A 23,505-nucleotide genomic window follows, 5' to 3' on the forward strand; every position below is an offset into this window, starting at 1 on the left:
ATTGAACCTGAGCCACAGCAGTGACAATGTAAGTCCTTAATATTAAGCTAGGTCACCAGGGAACTCCTACTTATTTTATTCTTACAGGTTTTTTTTCCCTACAGTTTCCTATATATAAGATCATATCATCCATACAATATTGTATTTCCTCCTTTCCAACTTGGGTACATTTTATTTATCTTTTTGCCTTGTTGGTCTGTCTAGAATTTCCAATAAAATGCTGAATAGAAGTGGCAAAAGTAGACATCTTTGTTTTATTCTTGGTCTTAGGGGAAAGGTTTTCAGTTTTCACCATTAAGCATATTACCTATAGGGATTCATAAATGCTCTTTATCAGTTTAAGTTCCCTTCTGCATTGAAGTTAATCACATTGAACAGTTAGAGGGACAGATCCCACAAGACTACCTTACTTCAGACTGGCTGAGTGCAGTCTGAGTGCAAATTTGGGGTCCTGAGAGCTACTCTCAGGTTCAGTGAAAAGCACTACACTTAAAAGTTTATCATGGAGTTCCTGTCGTGGAGCAGCAGAAACGAACCTGACTAGTATCCATGAGGATGCAGGTTCAATCTCTGGCCTTACTCAGTGGGTCAGGGATCTGACATTGCCATGATATGGTAGGTTGCAGATGCAGCTCAGATCCTGTGTTGCTGTGGCTGTGGTGTAGGCTGGCAGCTGTAGCCTTCATCTAGCCTGGGAACTTCCATATGCCTTGGGTGTGGCCCTAAAAAGCAAAAAAAAGAAAAAAAAGTTTTATCACAGAAAAAGGATACAAATTAGAACCAACCAAAGAAGGAGATGCATAGGGCAGCATGTGGGAGAGTCATGGAGACTTTAGTTATTCTTCCATTTCCTCCCAGCCACAAAGTGTGAAAATTTGTGCAGGGTATTGCCAACTAGGAAAGCTTGCTCGGGAGTTTTTCTTGCTGCTCAGCTGCACACTACCTACCTGGCTGGCTTTTAGTCTCCAACCCTTCCTAAGGTTCACACTAATACCTTTAGTTTACTGTTTCTCCAGAGGTTGGAACTGACATGTATCCCAAAGCCCTAGTCATAAATCACATGGTTAGACTGCTCTGTAGCAAAAAACCCCAGGCAAACAAAGACGCTGATATTAGGATATTACACTGGCCTAGAGATCACTTGTAGCTGAGGGCAAATATCACACCTTTCTTTACACAGGATTATTTTTTCACCACCTACCTTCTTTTCCTGATTTAAGTTTTTATCATGCAAAGGTGTTGGATTTTGTCAGATGCATTTATGCATCAATTGAGATGATCATATGTTTGTTTTTCCTTGGTTCAGTTAATGTGCTTTGCTGCATTGGTTGGTATTTTGTGTATTGAAGCACCCTTCTATTCCTGGGGTAAGTCCCACTTGGTCATAGTGTAATCATTTTGATATGCTATTGGAATTGTTATTCTAGCATTCTGTTAGGAATTTTTTGCATCTATGTTCATATATGATATTGGCCTGTGGTTTTCTTTTCTTGTAATGTTGTTGTCTGGATTTAGTATTGAGGTAATTCTGACCTCAGGATGAGTTAGAAAGTATTCCCCCTCCTGTTTTTTTGGAGGAGTTTGAGAAGGATTGGTATTAAATTTTGCCATGAAAGTCATCTGGTTCTGAGCTTTTCTTGTTTGGAAGATTTAGGTTATTTATTTAGTCTCTTTACTTTGCATAGGTATGTTCAGATTTTCTATTTCTCTAGTGAGTTTTGATAATATTGTGTGCCTCAAAAAGAAGTAATGTATTGTCCATTTAATCTTTGTTATCTAATGTGTTGGCATACAACTGTTCATGGTATTTTCTTTTTAATCCTTCTTGTTTCTATAAAAGTTGGTGGTAATGTCCCTACTTTCATTTTTTATTTTAATTATTTGCCTCTTCTATCTTCTTTTCCCCTCAGTTCAGAAAAAAAGGTTTATTTATTTTTTGTTGATCTCTTTAAAGAACCAACTTTTAACTTTTGTTGATTTGCTTTATTTTTCTGTTCTCTGTTTTGTTAGTCTCTACTTTAAGCGTTATTATTTACTGGCATCATCTTGCTTTAAGATTAGTTTGCTCATTCTAGTTTTTCAAGGTGAAATGTTAGGTTATGATTTGAGATCTTTCTTCTTTTTAAAATTAATGTAGGTGTGGGAGTTCCCTACATGGTGAAGCAGAAACGAATCCAGCTAGGAACCATGAGGGTTGTGGGTTTGATCCCTGGCCTCTCTCAGTGGGTTAAGGATCTGGCATTGCCAAGAGCTGTGGTGTAGGTTGTAGACGTGGCTCAGATCTGATGCTGCTGTGGCTGTGGTTGTAGGCTGGCAGCTGTAGCTCTGATTGGACCCCAAGCCTGGGAACCTCCATATGCCATGGGTGTGGCCCTCAAAAGCTAAATAAATAAATAAAATTAACGTAGGTGTTAACAGCTATAAAATTGTCTCCCAGTTCTGCTTTTTCTTCATTTCCTAAACTTTGGTATGTTGTGTTTCCATTTTCACTTATCTTAAAGTTTTTTGTTTGGGTTTTTTTGTTTTGTTTTGTTTTTGTTTTTTTTGTTATTTTAGGGCCGCACCCGTGGCATATGGAGGTTCCCAGGCTAGGAGTCCAGTCGGAGCTATAGCCAGAGCCACAGCAACGCAGGATCCGAGCCGCATCTGTGACCTGCAGCAAAGCTCATGGCAATTCCAGATCTATAACCCACCAAAGAAGGCCAGGGATTGAACCTGTGTCCTCATGGATGCTAGTTGGATTTGCTAACCACTGAGCCCCGATGGGAATGCCTTAAAGTTTTTCTTACTTCCCTAGTGAATTGTTCTTTAACTCATAAGTTGTTTAAAAATATCTTATTTAGTAGTTTCCTTGTGGTGCAATGGGTTAAGGATCCAGTGTTGTCACTGCAGTGGCCTGGGTTACTGCTATGGCACAGGTTTGATCCCTGGCCTGGGAACTTCTGTATGCTGTGGGTGTAAACCTCCCCTCCCCCGTCAAAGGAATATCTTGTTTAATTTCTAAAGATTAGTGAATTTTCTAGTTTTCCTTTTCTTAATTTCTAACTTCGTTCCATTATGATCAGAAAAGATACTTTCAGTGGTTTCAGGCTTTTAAAATTTATTGAGACTTGTTCTGTGGCCTAACATGTGGTCTATCCTGGAGAATGTCCCCTGTGTGCTTGAGAAAGATATGTGTTCTGTGTTTTTTGAAGGAAATACTCTATATATGTGTATTATGTCTAGTTGGTTTGTAGTGTTATTCACATTCTCTATTTTGTTATTGATCTTTTTCTAGTTGTCCATTAATGAAAGTAAGATATAGAAGTTTTCAACTATTATTTTATACCTGTCCCTTCAAATATGACAGTTTGCGATTCATGCGTTTCGGGACTTTGTTGTTAGGTACATATATGTTTACAATTGCTTTATCTTCTTGATGTATGGACCTTTCATCAATATATTGCTCTTTTGCCTCTTTAAACAGCTTTTGACTTATAGTCTGTTTTGTCTGATGTTGGTATAGTTACTCCATCTCTCTTTTGGTTTCTATTTGCATGAAGTATCTGTTTCCATTCTTTCTATTTGTTTGTGCCTTTGAATCTAAAGTGAGTCCCTTGTACATAGCGTACACTAGAATCATGTTTCTTTTATCCTTTCTGCCATTCTCTGCTTTTATTTGGAGTTTAATCCAACTACATATAAAGTTAATGATTGGGAAGAGGTTACTTCTACCATCATGCCATTTGATTTCTATGTGTCATATCTTTTTGAGATTTCTCAATTCCTTCATTGCTGCCTCTTTTTTTTTTTTGGCTTTTTAGGGCCACACCCATGGATTATGGAAGTTCCCAGGCTAAGGTTTGAATTGGAGCTGCAGCTGCTGGCCTACACCACAGCCACAGCAACAGGGGATGGGAACTGCGTCTGTGACCTACACCACAGCTCGTGGCAACACCAGATCTTTAACCCGCTGAGCAAGGCCAGGGGTTGAACCCACATCCTCATGGATACTAGTGGGATTTGTTTCTGCTGTGCCACAATGGGAACTCCTGATTACTGCCTTTGTTGTGTTTCCTTTTTTGTTTGTTTGTTTTTCCTTCTTGTAGTGTACTATTTAATTTTTCTCTCATTTCCCTTTCTGTATATTTTTTAGTTATTTTCTTAAACGTTACCTTGGGAATTACAGTTGGTTAACATCATCATATAACAATCTATTTTGAAATATTACCACCTTATCTCCAGGGAAGATATACAGATGGCCAACAAACACATGAAAAAATGCTCAACATCCCTGATTACTAGAGAAATGGAAATCAGAAGTACCACGAGGTACCACCTCATACCAGTCAGAATGGCCATCATTAATAAGTCCACAAATGACAAATGCTGGAGGGTGTGTGGAGAAAAGGGAACCCTCCTGCACTGTTGGTGGGAATGTAAGCTGGTACAATCACTATGGAGAACAGTATGGAGGTACCTCAGAAAACCAGACATAGAACTACCATATGACCCAGCAATTCCACTCTTGGGCATACATCTGGACAAAACTTTTCTTCAAAAAGACACACACACCTGCATGTTCATTGCAGCATTATTCACAGTAGCCAAGATATGGAAACAACCCAAATGTCCATCAACAGATGGTTGGATTAGGAAGATGTGGTACATATACACAATGGAATACTACTCAGCCATAAAAAGAACGAAATAATGCCATTTGCAGCAACATGGATGGAACTAGAGACTCTCATACTGAGTGAAGTAAGTGAGAAAGAGAAAGACCAATACCATATGATATCACTTACATCTGGAATCTAATATATGGCACAAATGAACCTTTCCACAGAAAAGAAAATCATGGACTTGGAGAAGAGACTTGTGGTTGCCAAGGGGGAGGGGGCGGGAGTGGGATGGATTGGGAGCTTGGGGATATAGACGCAAACTATTGCTTTTGGAATGGAGTAGCAATGAGATCCTGCTTTGTAGCACTGGGAACTATGTCTAGTCCCTTATGATGGAGTATGATAATGTGAGAAAAAAGAATGTATACATGTATATGTAACCGGGTCACCATGCTATATAAGTAGAAAAAAAAATTGTATTGGGGAAATAACAATAAAAAAAAAAATACTACCACCTTAGCATCAATAGTGTACAAAAACTCTGCTCATATACAATCTGTTTTTACCCCTTTATGTTATTGATATCTCACAAATTGCATACTTATACCCTGGATTCTTAAGATAGATTTATAATTATTTCATGCATTTGTCTTTTAAATCATATTGGAAAAAAAAACAAGAGTTAGAAACCTAAAATACATTTAATTTGAAATTCTGTTGGGTAGACACTGTTAGGTCCTTTCTGTCCTTGAGATGGTGATGGCTACTCCTTAATTAGGCCTTAATCTGATCTGTAAGGAGCACTGTTCTCTGTGGTTCCTGGCTCTGCTCTGTGGAGTTTTTCCAACTAGCCTTCTTGAATATATCTTAAGTGGGTATTGGAAAATGTGTTCCTCTTGGAGGTTACCTAGCTTTCTCAGCTTCCTATCTGTAAAAGATTGGGGGCCCACATGTCATTTTAAGGCAGTCCTTAAGCTGGACATTGTTAACATTTTGGATTAATAATTCTTTCTTTTGAGTCGCTCTCCTATACATTGTAGGATTTTTAGCAGCATTCCTGGCCTATATCCACTAGATGCCAGTAGTACTCCCCAGTTGAGACATCAAAAAATGTCTTTTTTAGACATAGCCAAGTATCTCTTAGGAACAAGATTGCCCTGACTTGAGAACCATTGTTTTAAGGTTAGAACAGTCACAGAGTTGAGGTGTGTGTGTTTATAGTGCAGCTTTCTTAGAAACTTAGGAGCCTTTTATCTTTTTAATTACATTCTTTTCAAGGCACATCTGTTAGGCCACTGGCTCTGTATTCTTGGACTTAATATCTACCTTTTTCAGGCCTCTTTTGGCAAGTGTGAGGTATTTTCATCAGTTGAAAGATTTTTCAGGTCTTTTTCCCTCAGAGGCATTCAGAATTGTTATGTGAAAATGATGAATTAACAACTAAGCCAAGATATCAGTGGCTTAAAACAACATTTGTTGCTTTTGGGTCTGCAGGTTGGCTATGTGGTTAAAACAACATCTATTGCTTTTTCAGGGGTTTGAAAGTTGGCTGGGTGGCACTGCTCCAGATCATGGGGTCAGGTTCAGGTTTCAACATCCAGACTGAGGGAATCCCTCCCTGAAGCACATCCTTTTCTTATGGTGAAAGAAGGGCAAGAGCCAAGCTAAGTCATTAAGCTCATTTGAAACTTCTCTTCAGATTTGGTGAACATCACATTTCTTCACGTTGCGTTGGCCAGAATTAATCTAGAGTCATCAATAAACATTGGGTTGGGAGGGAGGGATATTTGCTGAAGAATCCATCTTTTTTTTTTTTTTTTGGAAAGGTTTGATAGCACTTAGCTTTTCCAGAATGGCAGGGCCTTGAATCTCTAGATTCTCTATTCCCTTTTATTTCTTCTTGTAAAGCAGCCAGTTTTTTGATTTGCAGCCAGCAGCCACCTACATTCAGTACAGTTTTGCTTTCCAGTCCCTTCTTCTAGGGCAGAGGTCAGCAAATTTTTTTTTGTAAAGGCAAGACCAGATAGTATGTATCTTAGATTTTGCAGATGATAAGAAACAGTCTGTTACAGCTTCTTTGCCATAGTAACACGAAAGCAGCTGCAGACAGTAGGTAATGAATGAGTGAGATTGTGTTCCAGTAAAACTTTCTTCACAAAAACAGGCAGATGTTAATTTGCCAACCCCTTTTCTAGAGCTTCAAGTTCATTATTCAAGTGCTGCACCTTCCAGGTTATTATGACAGTGTCATGACATGTATTGCTGCTCTATAACCTGGATCACCTTTCCAGCCTTTGATATTAGTTTCCCTGGTGCCTGCTATTCAACTGCTCAGCTATGATCTTGTGTTTATAATAGTAACACCCAACTCCTGGCATCAATTTCAGTATTAGTCGGAATAGACCATAAACATTCTTTTGTGTCTCCTTTGTAGAATTTTTAGCAGCATTCCTGGTCTATACCCACTAGATGCCAGTAGTACTCCCCAGTCGTGACAACCAAAAATGTCTTTACATTACTACAATAATGCTTCTGACACCATGGATGTGTGGTAGTTTTTCCCACACCAAAGAATTCTCAGATTCTGTGAACACAAGCTGGGTATCCTACAATTTTCCCCAGCTCTGACACTGTCTACCTGGAAATAGCATTAGATCTTGTAGGTTAAGGGCTCAGTCCCATAAGACTGTTTTCACTTCAGGTGAGCATCACAATCCTAGGGTTGTTACCTTTGCTTCTGACTCAGAGTCCCACAACCCCCTCCTTAGGTTCAGTTGATTTCCTAGAGTGGCTAACAGAATTCAGGAAAACATTTTACTTTTTCTTTGTCTTTTTAGAGCCATACTCGTGGCACATGGAGGTTCCCAGGCTAGGGGTTGAATCAGAGCTGCAGCCACTGTTCTATGCCATAGTCACAGCAACGTGGGATCCAAACCGCGTATGCAACCTACACCACAGCTCACAGCAACGCCAGATCCTTAACCCACTGGGAGAGGCCAGGGACCGAACCTGCGTCCTCATGGATGCTAGTCAAATTCGTTTCCGCTGAGCCACGATGGGAACTCCCATTTTACTTTCTAGGTTACTGATTTATTACAAAGGACATAACTCAGGAACAGTCAAATGGAAAGATGCATGAGGCAAGGTATGTGGGAAGGCACATGGAGCTTCCAAGCTCTCTAGGGGTGCACCACTCTCCTAGCACCTCCATGTGTTTACCAGAAGCTCTCTCTATCCTTCTGGGGTTTTGTGGAGGCTTTATTGGTTATTCTTTTTGGCCATTCGTGATTGAACTCAATCTCTAGCCCCTTTTCCCTCTAGGATGTCTATGGGGCGGGCTGAAAGTTCTAACCTTTTAATTACTTTGTTGGTTTCCTGGCAACCAGCTTCTTCCTTTGGGACTTTCCCAGAGTCACTTCTTTAACATAAGCTCTGGTGTAGTTGAAAGGTACATCCTATGAATGATCAAAAAAGCACACCTTTCACCTTTATTACTTCTTATCACTTAGGAAATTCCAAGGGTTTTAGGAGCTTTGTGTCAGTAATTGGGACAAAGACCAACTATGTTTTTCTTATTATAAATCACAATATCACAACTAGGTTATGCCAGGGTAACACATAAACACTGAATTCTCAGTGGCTTAACATAATTAAGATTTATTGGAGTTCCCATTGTGGCGCAGGAAAATGAATCCAACTAGTGTTCTGTGAGGATGCAGGTTCGATCCTTGGGCCTTGCTCAGTGGGTTAGGGATCTGGTGTTGCCATGAGCTGTGGTGTAGGTCACAGATGCGGCTCAGATTCCCCATTGCTATGGCTGTGGTGTAGGCCAGCAGCTACAGCTCCATTTCAGTCCCTAGCGTGAGAATTTCCATAAGCCATGGGTGTGACCCTAAAAACAAACAAACAAAAAAAAAAAGATTTATTTCCCACACTGTAGGTCAGTACAAGTCCAGGTAGAGTGAGCACTCTGCTTTATATAAGATGCTCAGCAACTCACTGTCTGGAATGTTACTAATCCCTAACGCAGGACAAGAGACAGAAGGATGTTATGCACTGACCCTTCTATTCCTTGTTCCCACTCACATCCCATTGGCTAGAAGTAATCACAGACCAGAAAAATGTGGAATTCTGAGAAGGTGGAATATTAAGTTAATCTACTACACATACAAGTCCAGTTATTCTTTACAAATATGGACAGCAGTGCAACTGACATCTGTAGAAAGATACATACTGATGTATGTATGCAGGGATGAATTTCAGATGGTATTCTTTGAGGCTTTTTTTGACAGTTTCTCTTGCTTAACAAAAAATAGCTACTTTTTAAAAATTGTATTTTGTCCTTAAATTTTCCAAAAATCAAGATTTTAAGGTTAGAATTGTATTCCTAGACTAGAATATAGCAGTATGAGGAGCCATTAACCAGCACAGTAGACATTGAAGTAGTATCAAAGCTGCTAATATCTATTTTTGAACATGCAGTGTTACTTGGCTGAGATATATTTTAGAAATAGTGGCAGTATTGACAGGATAGCACTAACAAAAATTTTCATCTTCTGTTTCAATAAGCTTGTCAATATCTGTTTTTAATTTGATAGAACCTTTAGATTACATATCTTCTAAACCTATCCGTGATTGCCAATTAAAATATGATAAAAGCAACATGTGTGCTTTTCTGGATATTGACATTACAAAAGTAATCATTATCAGGGCAGCTTTCTTTTCTGTTGTATAAATGCTGATATTCAATGTATTTGGATATACACTTGCTTCCTCTGGTCTCTTGATTCATAATAGGATTCATGGGCACTTAACAAGCAAAATGGGTTGAACTTAAAGCTTTGTCGGTTTATGGTGCCACCTTTCAATGATCATAGCACATTTCCTTAAGATTGAGATCAGGTGGAAAATTGTTCACGAAGATATTATTTAGTAGCATCAGTAGCGAGTAATTTTATGGATTAATGGCACCAAGACAATGATGTCCTTCCTTTATGGGCAGTCAAGTATTTTGTGAACAAATTTGTATGATTTCCAGTGGGAAATCAGTGATGGAAACCTGATAATGACTTTTTAATTGTTTATTTTAATTAAAGAATCATTGATTTATAATGTGCCAGTTTCTGCTGTACAGCAGTGACCCAGTCATATACATGTGTGTCATATATATATATACACACACACACACGCACATTCCTTTTTTTATATTATCTTCTATCATGGTCTGCCCCAGGGATTGGCTATAATTCCCTGTGCTGTACAGTAGGACGTTATTGCTTATCCATTCTAAATGTAATAGTTTACTTCTACTAACCCTTAGCTCTCAGTCCATCCCACTCCCTCTCCCTCAGCAACCACAAGTTTGTTCTCTCTGTCTGTGAGTCTGTTTCTGTTTTGTAGGGAGGTTCATCTGTACCATATTTTAATTTTATTTATTTATTTATTTATTTATTGTCTTTTTTTGTCTTCTAGGGCTGTACCTGCGGCATATGGAGGTTCCCAGGCTAGGGGTCTAATCGGAGCTATAGCCACTGCCCTACACCAGCGCCACAGCAACGCGGGATCCAGGCCGCATCTGCAACCTACACCACAGCTCACAGCAACACCGGATCCTTAACCCACTGAGCAAGGCCAGGGATCGAACCTGAAACCTCATGGTTCCTACTCGGATTCATTAACCGCTGAGCCACAACGGGAGCTCCATATGCCATATTTTAGATTCCACATGTAAATGGTATCGTGTGATATTTGTCTTTCTCTTTCTGACTTCCTGCACTTAGTGTGAAAATCTCTAGAGTCATCTATGTTGCTGCAAATGACATTGTTTTGTTCTTTTTATGGCTGAGTGGTATTCCATTGTGTACATGTACAATATCTTTTTAATCCACTCCTCTGTTGATGAACATTGGTTATTTCCATGTCTTTGCTATTGTAAATAGTGCTGCAATGAACATAGAGTGCATGTATCTTTTTGAATTACAGCTTTGTCTGGATGTATGCCCAGGAATGAGATTGCTAGATCATGTGGTAGTTGTATATTTAGTTTTCTGAAGAACCTGTATACTGTTTTCCAGTGTTTGTACCAATTTACAGTCCCACCAGCAGTGTAGGAGGGTTTCCTTTTCTCCACACCCTCTCCAGAATTTATTTGTAGGCTTAGTAACAATAGTTTTGACTTACATGTGTCTAATAATTAGTGATGTTGAGCATTTTTTCATGTGCCTCTGGCCATCCATATACCTTCTTAGGAGAAATGTCTCCTTTAGGTCTTCTGGCCATTTTTTCAGTTGTGTTATTTGTTTTTTTGTTGCTGAGTTGTTTGGATATTTTGGAGTTTAAGCCCTTGTCGGTAGCATCATTAGCAAGTCTTTTCTCCCATTCCATTGTTTGTCTTTTTTTTTTTTTTTTTTTTTTTTTTTGTCCTAATGGTTTCCTTTGCTGTACAAAAGCTCATAAGTTTGATTAGGTCTCATTTATTTTTGTTTTTATTTTTATTGCCTTGGGAGACTGACCTAAGAAAACATTTATATAGTTTGTTAGAGAATGTTTTGCTTAGGACATCTGCTGATTTGAAAGGTCAAATGACATGTGCTTAGAATGGCCCATTATTGATGTATACAACTTATTGTGACTTTAAAATGAGATCTTTGGGAGTTCTGCTGTGGTGTAGCAGGTTAAGGATCTGGCCTTGTCACTGCAGTGGCTTGGGTCACAGTTGTGGCTCAGGTTCCACATGCCATGGGCATGGCCAAAAAAAAAAAAAATAAGATCTTTTAAAAGTAGGTAATTTAGTGTACAAGTGAATATACATGTTAACTTATGATTCTCTCTTTTACTATAATCTCTTTTTTCTTTTTTTTTTTTAATTGTCTTTTTAGGGCCACACCCATGGCACATGGAGGTTCCCAGGCTAGGGGTCTAATTGGAGCTACAGCTGCCAGCCACAGCCACAGCAGTGCCATGTCTGCAACCTATACCACAGCTCATGGCAACGCTGGATCCTTAACCCACTGAGTGAGGCCAGGGATTGAACCCACAGCCTCATGGTTCCTAGCCGTATTCGTTTCTGCTGCGCCATGACAGGAACTCCTATAATAGTTCTTATGTGATCTTTAAGATGCCTTTCTGAATCACTTTTACTCCACTGATGGAAAATTTCTAGCTAATCTTAATATCTAGCAAATAAAACATTATTAACTTCTCTAATAACTATTCATAAATTAGAAATGTTCTCAAGCTGATGTCTCAAATTTGCCTATAGTGATGAATCTGTGCAGTGGTAACAATTACAGTGAAAAAATGAGCAATTAGCCTGAATTGTTTTACAAGTGATCTACTATCTTGTGGACTGCAGAATATTTGTTTATATCATAGCAGTCATTTTTTATTTTTATTTTTGAAGGACTTAAAGCCCAGTAATATAGTGGTAAAATCAGACTGCACTTTGAAGATTCTTGACTTTGGACTGGCCAGGACTGCAGGAACTAGTTTTATGATGACACCTTACGTAGTGACTCGCTACTACAGAGCACCTGAGGTCATCCTAGGGATGGGCTACAAAGAAAACGGTCAGCATACTATTTATCTGAAATACGGTTCTGTGTTATTTGCTTTCGTTTGTAAGATTTCTTGTGTAAATACTTACATTGAAATGCATAGAGTTAAAGGTATATTGGTGTTTGAAATGTTTATCAAGAGTTTGACAGTAACTACAATTCTTTTTTAAATTTTTAGAAAAACTTGGGGCCCCTGTTTATTTAAATACAAATAACCAACAACACTACCATTGGATAAAGCATTTGTTGCCATGGCCCCTGTAACAGAGCATATACCATTTGCTTGCTTATACCTTGAAAATGAGCATTCTGACGTGGGCTCAAGGAGCCATATAGTGAACCAATAGATAAATTTGCATTGGTGATATTTGCACACATTTCCAATCTTGTGACATTGAAGTTAATAGCAGTAACACTTACTACAAACTTTAAGAGCTATAATAAGGACATTCTGTATGCTGATGGATAATTTAAGGTGACCTTTTGGACCCTTGTGACCAGCTTTAGAGAAATGGTATTATTCTGTGCAGGTAAGGTCAATTATATATATCAGCACTAATCAAAGTTGAAGAAAATTATCAGGCATGCAGTTCATGAATTAAAAAAAATTATACATATATATATTTATACTTAAGAAATTTTGTTAAATCTTAGTCATTTAGGAGATGAATAAATCTGCACAGGAGTTTATTGACTTAAATGTGGCAACTCAATTCAGGATATTTCATAGAATAAGACTTGGACATTTTTTTCTAGCAAAGAATCTAAAACAGCAGTTCACTTTGAAACAGGAAATTGCATCAAGTTAACCTTTGGGATTCATTTTTATAAACGATAACATTGAGTTATCTGTTATAAAAAGATATTTTGTAAAAAGAATTTTAGCTTCGTTTACTTTTCTGAGCTAATTGAACATTTGCTATTATTCTTTTGTTTTTAAATATGCTGTTCTGTCATCTTTCTCCTTACCTAAAATTACTGTATACCCTATAGAATCTAGTGAGTTAGATTTAGTATTAGACATTTTAAAATTTTTTTTGAGAATTGATACTTTAAGTGACCAGCATGAAGATTGCTTTTGCATTTGCTATGAAACCATTGATTGTCACAGATAATATATATAAAGGGTCACTCTGGGCTGTGATCTTGAGAGCTCCCTACCAGAAATTAACACCAAGAAAAACCATCTTATGAAGAATTGATGAGCTTTCTTTTCTTAGATAAGAATTATATAGATCACCTTGTTGCCTTTTTTTGCCCAAAGAAACTGTCAGTATAATGCTTGATTCTGATAATTTCATTAGCCAGCAAGTTTTAACTTAAGAACTTCGTTCTTTTAATGTCTTTTATTGCAAGCTACCTCAAAGCTTTTTGAAAAGTGTGAGATAATGGAATATATTTAAACTGCCCAATGGACTAAGCAGTTAGACCCTGTAAAAGCAAGTTTTTGTATGAATCAAGCTTTTCCTTTTCTGGGGAAAGTAGTGACTCAGACAGTATCTTCTCTCATGATTGCAGCTTTTGAAATCTTTTTTTTTTTTTAAGATACACTTTTTTAAAGATTACCTTCATAAATTGTGTCCTGGATATTTAACTAAAGCTTGCTATTCTCTATAAAAGCCATAGGGAAAAATTATTGTGATAGATTTTTTTCCAAACACCCTGGGAAAAATACTTTCTGAACTACTGATTTGGGAATATTAATTTTCCTCTAAATATTTATTCTTGAAAGTTGAATCATGCCATGGATATTAAAAGATTTGTTTGTATTTTAATGTGAAATTTTAGAGAAACTTTAGTTCCATAGGATTTCTAAAATTTGTTCTTAATTTAGCTTCTAAAATTGTGTAATGAATTGGTAGTCTCCTTACTGAGTATTTTAGAAAATACAGACTTTCCCAAAGTTCTCTTGCATAGGTAAAGAGTCTATCTCTAACATCTATTCTTGTGCTTTTCCTCTTTTGCTATTAAAGAATGGGGCCTTCAAACTTAAACAAATGCAAGTTTCTAAAACTTTCCTTTCACATTGCTCATTCTTCCCCTCTTATATTAAACTACAAGCACCTGCTCTTTTTATCTGATTTTCAGACTCAAATATAAAATGTCCGGGTACATTGTTTTAATGAACAGGTGGAGAACCTCAAATTGCTCATTTCTGTGCCTGGCAGATTCATCTCAGCATTGATTCAAGCTCTCATTTAAAGTTGACAAGAGTCAGGAAGTCCTCTAGGAGACTGTAGATAATAAATCTTTGGGGACTTTTCATACATATTCAACCAAAACTAACTTCTTAAACCAGTTTGGTTATAGGGGTTTAAAAAACTTTCAGTGAAAAACATGTGAAATATACTTCTTTTTATTAAATTTTCTTAATTTGATTGTTTGTTCTGTATGCACGTGTTAGGGTAGTAGAGTAAATGCAGCATGATGTTGCCAAGAAGGCAAATTACTTTCAACTCAGAATAAACATAACACTTCTCAAAACAAATTTATAAAATACAATATGAAAATTTCTAAAGAGCTTTAGATTAATTTTTTAACTGTGATTATTCATAGAAGCATTTCTGTTAAATATTTTAATATACTAGATTATTTCTGCTCATGCTTTTTTCTTTTATTTGACTTAAAGAGAGAGTATAATGCACAGTTGAACCACAAAATAGAATCAAGATTTTTTTTTTAAATTTTGCTACTCATGTACATTTTCAGCCTTATTTGTAAGATTTGTGTTCATTTCTTTTTTGTATTTTATAAACAAATTTTCAGAAACAAAATATATAGGTTTTTTTCAGTTATGTAGTTTCTGTGCATAGCTCTCACTTTAAAATTAGATACAGTAAAAAGGCCACATTTCACATTTGCTTTTGTGAATCAAAAAGCCTTTTGAAAAAATACTTTGTTTTTAGTTATTCCATTAGCTAAAATTAAAATCACTTTTTTCTTTGTGATGTTTTGCAGTTTTTAATATAACGCAGTCATATTATGCTTCTTTGATTTTAATGACCTTTTGCTTTGCTTTTCCTTCTTTTGTGCTGCAAACATATAGTGGATTTATGGTCTGTGGGGTGCATTATGGGAGAAATGGTTTGCCACAAAATCCTCTTTCCAGGAAGGGACTGTATCCTTGTGCTGCTGCAGCAGTTTAATTAGTTAGGTGATGAATTTCCTTATGTTCTCTAATGAAAATGAATAAGTGTATATTCATACATGTGGGGTTTTTTTAAAACAGACAAAGTTTGTGGCTGTTATAGTTCAAAAATTGTTGAGATATGAAGCTGAAATATTTGTAGGCTGCATCTGGCAGTAGGACATACAGTCTCTGCTGGTAGTTAGAACACATTCACTGTCACTCATTTTTATTTTATACTGCTTTCTATAATTTTGAAGTATACATGGTGTGCGTGATTTTTTTTTAATTTTTTTTTTTTAACCAAAATCTTTATGTTAATGTCATTGCATTTTGTTTTCAGTTGACATTTGGTCAGTTGGGTGCATCATGGGAGAAATGATCAAAGGTGGTGTTTTGTTCCCAGGTACAGATCGTATCCTTATCTTTGGCCTAAAATGTAGTTTCTAAAGGTCAAATGTATGACAGCACTTTAGCTTGGTCAGGTATCATGTATTTTGTCTCTCCCTAATAAGAAAATATTGTTAAATTAGTCTTTCAAAATACCACCTGCTGTTTGATATAGACTTTACTTTCCCTCACTTACTGGTTGTTTCATATGTTAATTCTGAAAACTGCTCAAGTTAATTATCCACAATTACTTGCTGTCTTTGAGTTGATTTATTTAATCTAAATCAAAAATCATAGCTTGCAATTTTCTCATAATTACACACTTGAGTGAGTCTAGAAGTACTTAGGACTTAATGTGAATTTTGGAATTGTCTGTTGCTTCTTGTCATCCTTTTGTTTTGTCCTCCCCACCTCCTTTTTTGTTAACATTCTGTGTGTTCTATGTCTTTTGGTTGTTGTCTCATTACTCAATATAACATACTGATCTTTTCATCTGAGACTTTCAGCAGTTATAGTTTATAAGGAGATGAGTAGATTTGGGTTCATGATTTTTGTTCATCTGACTTCTTTTTAATGTTTATATTAACAGTGATCTGTTATGTGTTTACCAGCTGGTGCCACTTAAAATTGTTTTAGGAGGAGAAATGTGAAAAGCCATATTCACTGGATTACAGTAAGAAAGTTTTAGGTCTTAGTCCACAGGGAGGACTTCAAATGTAAATACTGGGGGAAAGAGACCAGGGAATTCTAACCTTACAACTTAACCAAATACTGAATCATTTTCTTAAATTTCAGAATGTTAAAAAAAATTAACATAAAGTAAGGCAAAAGAAAATGCCACTTTTAGCAAAGCAAACATTTTGATTGCTACTGGTTATTTTCACTTAGTGTAGAAAATTCAAAAAAGCAGAGCAGATGATAAAAGTTTATCTTCTTAGAAATGCGCTCACATTTTCTGATAAGCTGGAAGAAAAGGCAAATTTTGTATTCTAAAATTGTGTATAGTTCACATTCTGGAGTCCCTATGGGTAGTAATTATCATTTTCTTTGAGCCACTTATCAATTGTATTTAGAATTTATGAGTTTAAGCTTTCATTTTTTATGATAAAATCAGTGTCAGTAGACACACACATTAACACATAATAAATAAGGTTAACAAAGCTTGTTTATTGATCCTTTTTGTCCACCTACAATCATTGCCTTTTGCAAGGTGGCTGTAAGATTTATAACTGCCACATTCTTTCTTAGGATTTTTAATTGCCATTTTCTTGTTATTTTAACATGAATATGACTGTTGAACATTAGATGCACAGTATTTTTCTTAGCTACTCGATATTAGATATTGATCAATGGAATAAAGTTATTGAACAGCTTGGAACACCATGTCCCGAATTCATGAAGAAACTACAACCAACAGTAAGGACTTACGTCGAAAACAGACCTAAATATGCTGGATATAGCTTTGAGAAGCTCTTTCCTGATGTACTTTTCCCAGCCGATTCGGAGCACAACAAACTTAAAGGTACTTTTTATAAATTATGTATCTTTAATCCCATTGTAGGTAGGTTGATGGTTGTGGAGGGGGTGTGTTCATGTTCTTATGGGACGTAACTCAGCATTATCCCTGGGTAACAGACAATGTGAGTTTTTAATTACTTTTAGTTTTTTTGTAATTATATATTTAATCATATATGTGACCTAATTTTATAGTAAAATCTGTTCTTTTTAGAACATATTTTTTAATAAATGATGATTTCAAATTTCTGAAATTTTTTTTATAATTTTAAAGCTTTTATGGGATAAGTGTACATTAACATCATTATTTTTGCAGCTAGTCAGGCAAGGGATTTGTTATCCAAAATGCTGGTAATTGATGCATCTAAAAGGATCTCTGTAGATGAAGCTCTCCAGCACCCTTACATTAATGTCTGGTATGATCCTTCTGAAGCTGAAGCTGTAAGTTCTTTTCTTAATGTTTGAAGACTATACTCTTAAAGTTTGGAAGTTTGGAGGATATTTTTAAATTTTAAACAAAAATATAAATAAATGACAGTGGTGTTCTGTTTCTACATGAAAAGTTCCTTAAGAGAATGAATATATCCAAGCACCTCCTGCACAAAATAAGCTCCTTCCCATTGTTTCTTGCCTTTTTGCCTTAATTCCTAATTAGATGAGCTAAAATCCTGAGCCTTTGGGGAAAACATCTAAACTTAGTTATAAAAGAACTTATGTGTCCAAAGATTAGCACAACTCTATAGTTAAAATGTGGCAAGTTCAAAAACCAGAAAGAAAAGAAAAAAACAGTTAAATATCTTTTTTCCTGCCATGGAGTTGTCTAAAACTAGTCTCTCTACACAAGAATAGTGTTAATCGTTGATCAATCTTGGTTTAATGATGTGTTTTTCCAAGCCTTCTGTCTGGCTAATATTTCAAATAATTCTAAAGAATTTATATACTCACAATAAACCGACTCAAATATTGTTGCCTGTGTTTTTCAGCCACCACCAAAGATACCTGACAAGCAGTTGGATGAAAGGGAACACACAATAGAAGAGTGGAAAGGTAACATTCCCCAGATTCTTTAAGATGAAGCTGAAAGAGTTTCTGGTTTTTTATGCTGATTTATTCATCCTTTTTAGGGAAATAAATGAAAGATATTTTCTATTATTCATAAGTGATATTTGATAATATGCTTATTAATATTTTTACAGAAGTAGAAAGTAAGTGTCCTTCCCTCTCTGACTTAATCCTGATGTCTTATGTTCCCCACCTCAGACACAGATGCATTAGTACTTTCTGGAATTTTCCTGTTCTTCCATAATCTACAAATATGTGTGTTTGATGTCTCCCTCTTTTCCTCTCCCACCCTGTTTTAATCACAAATGATTGTATACAGTGCACACTTGCTTTGTTGATATAATCATATATTTTGGAAATTATTTTCTTTTGCTCCACCTGTCTGACTCATTTGGTTTAATAGCTAGTTAGTGATATCCTGTGTGACTGTGTGACAAAGTGGTTCTGCATCTAGCAACCTCTTGAAAAGCACTTAAGTTGTGTGTAGTCTGTTGTTACAGACGACTCCGCACTGTTCTTGTGCACATCTGAGAACATGCATGTAAGAAAAATCCTGCAGGGACTTTTGCTGGGCTGAAGATACTTTTCCATTTATTCTCCAAAGAAATTGTAGCTTGTTTACACTTCCATCAGTTTCGTATAGGAATGTTGTTTTACCCCCACTCTCACCAACAGAGTGAGTTAATTTTTAGTCTTTACATATCTAATATAGTAGTTTTTAAATTTAATTTTATTTTTTTACTTTAATTGAACATTAATAATGCTTTGGTAGTCCTGGAAATGTTAAAATATTTTTCTTTAAAAGATTCCCTGTAATATTTGGGCCAGGTAATTTTTAGATACTGTTTACCTCCATCTCCATCTATGTTGTTGTCACTTAATATTTTGACCATTTTTTAAGCTACATGACTTTGGGCAAGTCACTTGATCCCCTTTTTTACCTGATCTTAAAATCATGTAGACCAAAAAAATCAGGTAGAAGATATGTTATTAAGAGCCAAGAACCTAAATACTTGGAAGAGAAAAGGGACTGAGGAGGTATAAACTGAATCAGGTAATCTATCTATAAATTTATTTGAGAGTAGTGAATTTGATCTTTCTTCTTAGGAATAACCAGAGGTTAGTTTTCTTTAAGTTGACTTTGGGAGATATATAGAGCCCACTGGAATGATAGAACCCAAGTATATGTAATATGTAAGAGTATAGTAACTACGGATCACAGTATGTACTAAAATATATAACCTGGAGTTCCCATCATGGTGCAGCAGAAAAGAATCTGACTAGGAACCATGAGGTTGCAGGTTCGATCCCTGGCCTCGCTCATTGCTTAGGTTAAGGATCTGGCGTTGCCATGAGCTGTGGTGTAGGTCACAGACTCAGCTTGGATCCTGTGTGGCTGTGGCTGTGGGTGTGGGCTGGCAGCTGTAGCTCTGATTTGCCCCCTAGCCTGAGAACCTCCATATGCCATGGGTGCAGCCCTAAAAAGCAAAAAAAAAAAAAGAAAGGAAAGAAAAGAAAAAATATCTAACCTGATATTTTTATATATCATTATATTTACAGTTAACATTTATGGTTTTCATGGATCTTAATAGGCCTCCAAGTGTAAAACATACTGTTATGTACTGCTAGGAAAGAGAAAACAAGAGTTCCCATCATGGCTTAGCAGTAAAAAACCCGACTAGTATCCATGAGGATGCAGGTTTGATCCCTGGCCTTGCTCAGTGGGTTAAGAATCCAGCGTTGCTATGAACTGTGTTGTAGCTCGGATGCGGCTCAGATCTGGCATTACTATGGTACAGGCCAGGAGCTACAGCTCCGATCTGACCCCTAGCCTGGGAACTTCCATGTGCCATGAGTGTAGCCCTTTATAAAAACCAAAAAAGAAAGAAAGAAAACAATGCCAACTGTACTGCACCACTAATTATAAGATGCAACCCAATTTCAAAAATGTTAAACTATCAAAAAAGTGCATCTTAAAATCGGTGAAACATGGTATTTTCATTTGTATAAGGATATATCTGGGATTTTTCATTATGCTAAACATGTTTATTTTATATCTTTTTCTTCTACCTCCAAATGTAGTTTGGTAATTACCCACACACTGCATTTTTTCAAGATCTGCTTAAGAATTTTATCATCATAACAGAAAGAAAAATTCATTGCCAAAACCGTTGACTACAGATTGCTTTGTCTAGTTAGTACTCCTAATTAGCTTTGGTTCTTCTGCCTTAGTCCCTTTTCACAATGGGGTCTTGTTTTCTCACTCTTTCTTTTTTAATCCTCTTATCTGGAATGCTTATCATTCTTTTTTGCTTCTTTAAAGAAAAGCATCTCCCATTCTTTAATCTGTCAAGATTTCCTATTTTTCTCCTTCCCAGTCCAAGTAGGTTACCATCACAAGCAAACTGAAGTATCTCTCATTTTTGTTCATTCCAACATATCTACTTGTTTTTACCTTATTTTCAGTATAAATGTTGTCATACTCTGTGATCAGAAATTATTTATCAGAAGATTAATTTAAGGAATTACAGACTCCGTGAAATTCTGTGCAACATTTTTTGCTTGTCCATTTTTCTCAGAGAGGGTTCATTGCTTATATGCAGTTCTCAGAGAATTTCATGACCCAGAGAAGATGATGAATAATGGCAGTGTTAGCATCCACCAGAAGGTTCTTCTTAAGTGGACATTCATACTCAGAAGGCATATCACATTTGACATTAGAATAACATAGACGAATACAGGGCAGGAGGCACATACACCAGCAGGGCAACATCCATTGTCTCACTCCTAGAAATCTACCTACTATCCAGAAGCCTAGTTAAGGAGCAAGATTCCCAGGAAGAAGTCTTCTTGACAGTGATAGGATGCCATGTTTCAACTCAGAAGCAGTTAAAATGTAGCTATCTGATCCTTTTCCTTTAATGAGAATGTATTTATATTCTATTCTCATTAAAGAAGCTTGCACATACTCTTGCATTTAAGTCTTTTAACCAGTATCTGGGTAAGTACCTACCGTGTTATCAGGTACCATGCCTGGGCTCAGGAAAAAAAAAATTAGACAAATTTGCTTCAAGCCCTCACTGAGAATTAAATGAGCATTTGTAATACAGAATGATATGTGGTATGATATGGTATATTTCAAAGTACTGGTGGAGTAAAAAAGGTAAAGTTTCTAACCTCAGCTCTGTCTTTAATCCAGCTTTAGGAATAATACAGCAGAGATTTTGTTTCAATATAATTCATGGTTGAGGATCAAGAAATTGTTAACGCCTTTGAATCTTAGGCAGACACCTAAGACCCTCTACCATTGCAAGGACACAGTTCGAAGTACTTAATGTGTGTAAACATTTTTTTACTTCAAACATACATATCTTGTGAGATTGCCTCTCAGACTTTGAAAAGTTTGGTTTTATTCACCTCTTTTACAGAATTGATATACAAAGAAGTTATGGACTTGGAGGAGAGAACCAAGAATGGAGTTATACGGGGGCAGCCCTCTCCTTTAGGTTGGTTACAATATATGCTTAGTTAAGATTACAGTTAAATTCAATGTGTTGTAAACCTCAGTGGCCTGAAACCTTCAGTTCTTTCCATGTTTATTACTATTTTTTTTAAAGTTTAATATGTATAAGAAGTACAGCTTGTGAGGTTAAATTTTGAAAGCAGTGGTACACTGTTGTACCAGTACATCATACTAATATATCAGTAACTGAATTCATAAAATGGACATCTTTTTCTATAATAATAACATTCCATTGAGGTACAGAAATTTAAAACCTTTTTATTGTTGTTGTTGGCAATATTGTCTTTAAAGAAGAAATTTCTCCCAATTTAGTATATTTAACCTTTCTATGATTTTAACCATCTTTGGATAAATAAATCATCATTGCAAAATTTTATATGTGATACCTAGTTACCATCTTTCTCATTTTGGTATTTTTGATTTGTTTAATGGTAATAGTAAAACTGCTATCAGAAAGTATTCTATCTAAGAAGAACATTGGTTTGCAGGAGCTAAACAACTTCTTTTATCATAAGCTCATATTTAATTTTAGTACTTGTGAAAGCATAAGAAATTGAAATGACTGGTAACATATGCATAGTAAGTATATGAGAGACAGCAGTAGTTTATGTACTTGGTTTCATTCTTCCACTCAAAACCCTGAGAAAGAGATTGTTATGTACATTTTACAGATGAGGAAACTAAAGTTTAGAAAAATTAAATGATACAAGACTACAAATCTTTTATGTAGAAAAGCTAATACTTGAAGCCATGTTTATCAGTAACTTCAGAGAGAGCATGGTTTTCTGACTTGCAGCAGAGATTTTTGGCTATAGGCAATTGGGACAGTTATATAGAAGAGATTAAATCTGAGCTAAGCTTTGAACGCTGAGTAACTTTTCAACAGATAGGTCTTGAATTTCAGTAAATTTCTGCTGTTTTAATCATCTCTCTAAAAACTTTTCTACTTTCCAAGAAAAAACTTGGATATCTGTCATCTTGTTTATGAGTAAGATTTATAATGTAGTTTTAGGTGCCCATTTTGTTGTACTATAAACGTACTTGTTTAAATAATTTTTATAGTTTCCCATGACATTTTTGGTTACATTTAGAGTTCTTTTATTTATTTATTTATTTATTTTGCCTTTTTAGGGCCACACCCGAGGCATATGGAGGTTCCTAGGCTAGGGGTTGAATTGGAGCTGTAGCTGCTGGCCTACACGACAGCCTCAGCAACATCAACTCTGAGCCATGTCTGTGACCTACACCACAGCTCACAGAAACGCCTGATCCTTAACCCACTGAGCAAGGCCCGGTATTGAATCTGCATCCTCGTGGATACTACTCAGATGTTTCCACTGAGCCAAGACAGGAACCCCATGAGTTCTTTTAATTCTTTATTTTTTAGATCCTTGTGCAAGAATGCAGTCTTCCAAATTATAATACAGATCCTGTTGAAAATACAAATTGGTTTTGACAGCTCTTACCTACAGTTAGTTATAACAAAAGCTATATTATAATGCTTTAAAAGCTGAATTAATTAATTAGCTTTGTATTTATATATAGTAGTCATATAAATGAATTGTTTGTGATGGAGGCTTGGCTGGAATTTGAAAAGTCCATTATTAGGGAGAGTTTTATACTTTAGCAAACTATCCTATTGAATGGAACATCCTAAGTGTCAAATGTTTTAGTAAACTTAATCTTATGAGATAGAGCAGTTGTATTTGTTCTTAATTTATAAGTGAA

General features: G+C 36.1%; 1 protein-coding gene across 7 annotated transcripts in view; it reads left to right on the top strand.

The window, feature by feature from the left end:
* MAPK8 (mitogen-activated protein kinase 8) overlaps positions 1-23,505 on the top strand; it is a 119,962-nt gene that overhangs the window by 89,792 nt on the left and 6,665 nt on the right. For 4 of the 7 annotated variants that reach the window (XM_013983428.2, XM_001929166.6, XM_013983427.2 and 1 more), the window contains 6 exons: positions 12,007-12,172; positions 15,631-15,702; positions 17,017-17,199; positions 17,509-17,633; positions 18,176-18,239; positions 21,683-21,760. In XM_013983428.2, the coding sequence (XP_013838882.1) occupies positions 12,007-12,172; positions 15,631-15,702; positions 17,017-17,199; positions 17,509-17,633; positions 18,176-18,239; positions 21,683-21,760 (688 nt within the window). Of the gene's footprint in view, positions 1-12,006; positions 12,173-15,206; positions 15,279-15,630; positions 15,703-17,016; positions 17,200-17,508; positions 17,634-18,175; positions 18,240-21,682; positions 21,761-23,505 lie in introns of all 7 variants that reach the window. The other 3 variants (XM_021073086.1, XM_003359272.4, XM_021073087.1) reach the window with 1 other exon arrangement.

The sequence above is a fragment of the Sus scrofa genome, chromosome 14 (genome assembly GCF_000003025.6).
Source record: "Sus scrofa isolate TJ Tabasco breed Duroc chromosome 14, Sscrofa11.1, whole genome shotgun sequence".
In the NCBI taxonomy this organism is placed as follows: domain Eukaryota; kingdom Metazoa; phylum Chordata; class Mammalia; order Artiodactyla; family Suidae; genus Sus; species Sus scrofa.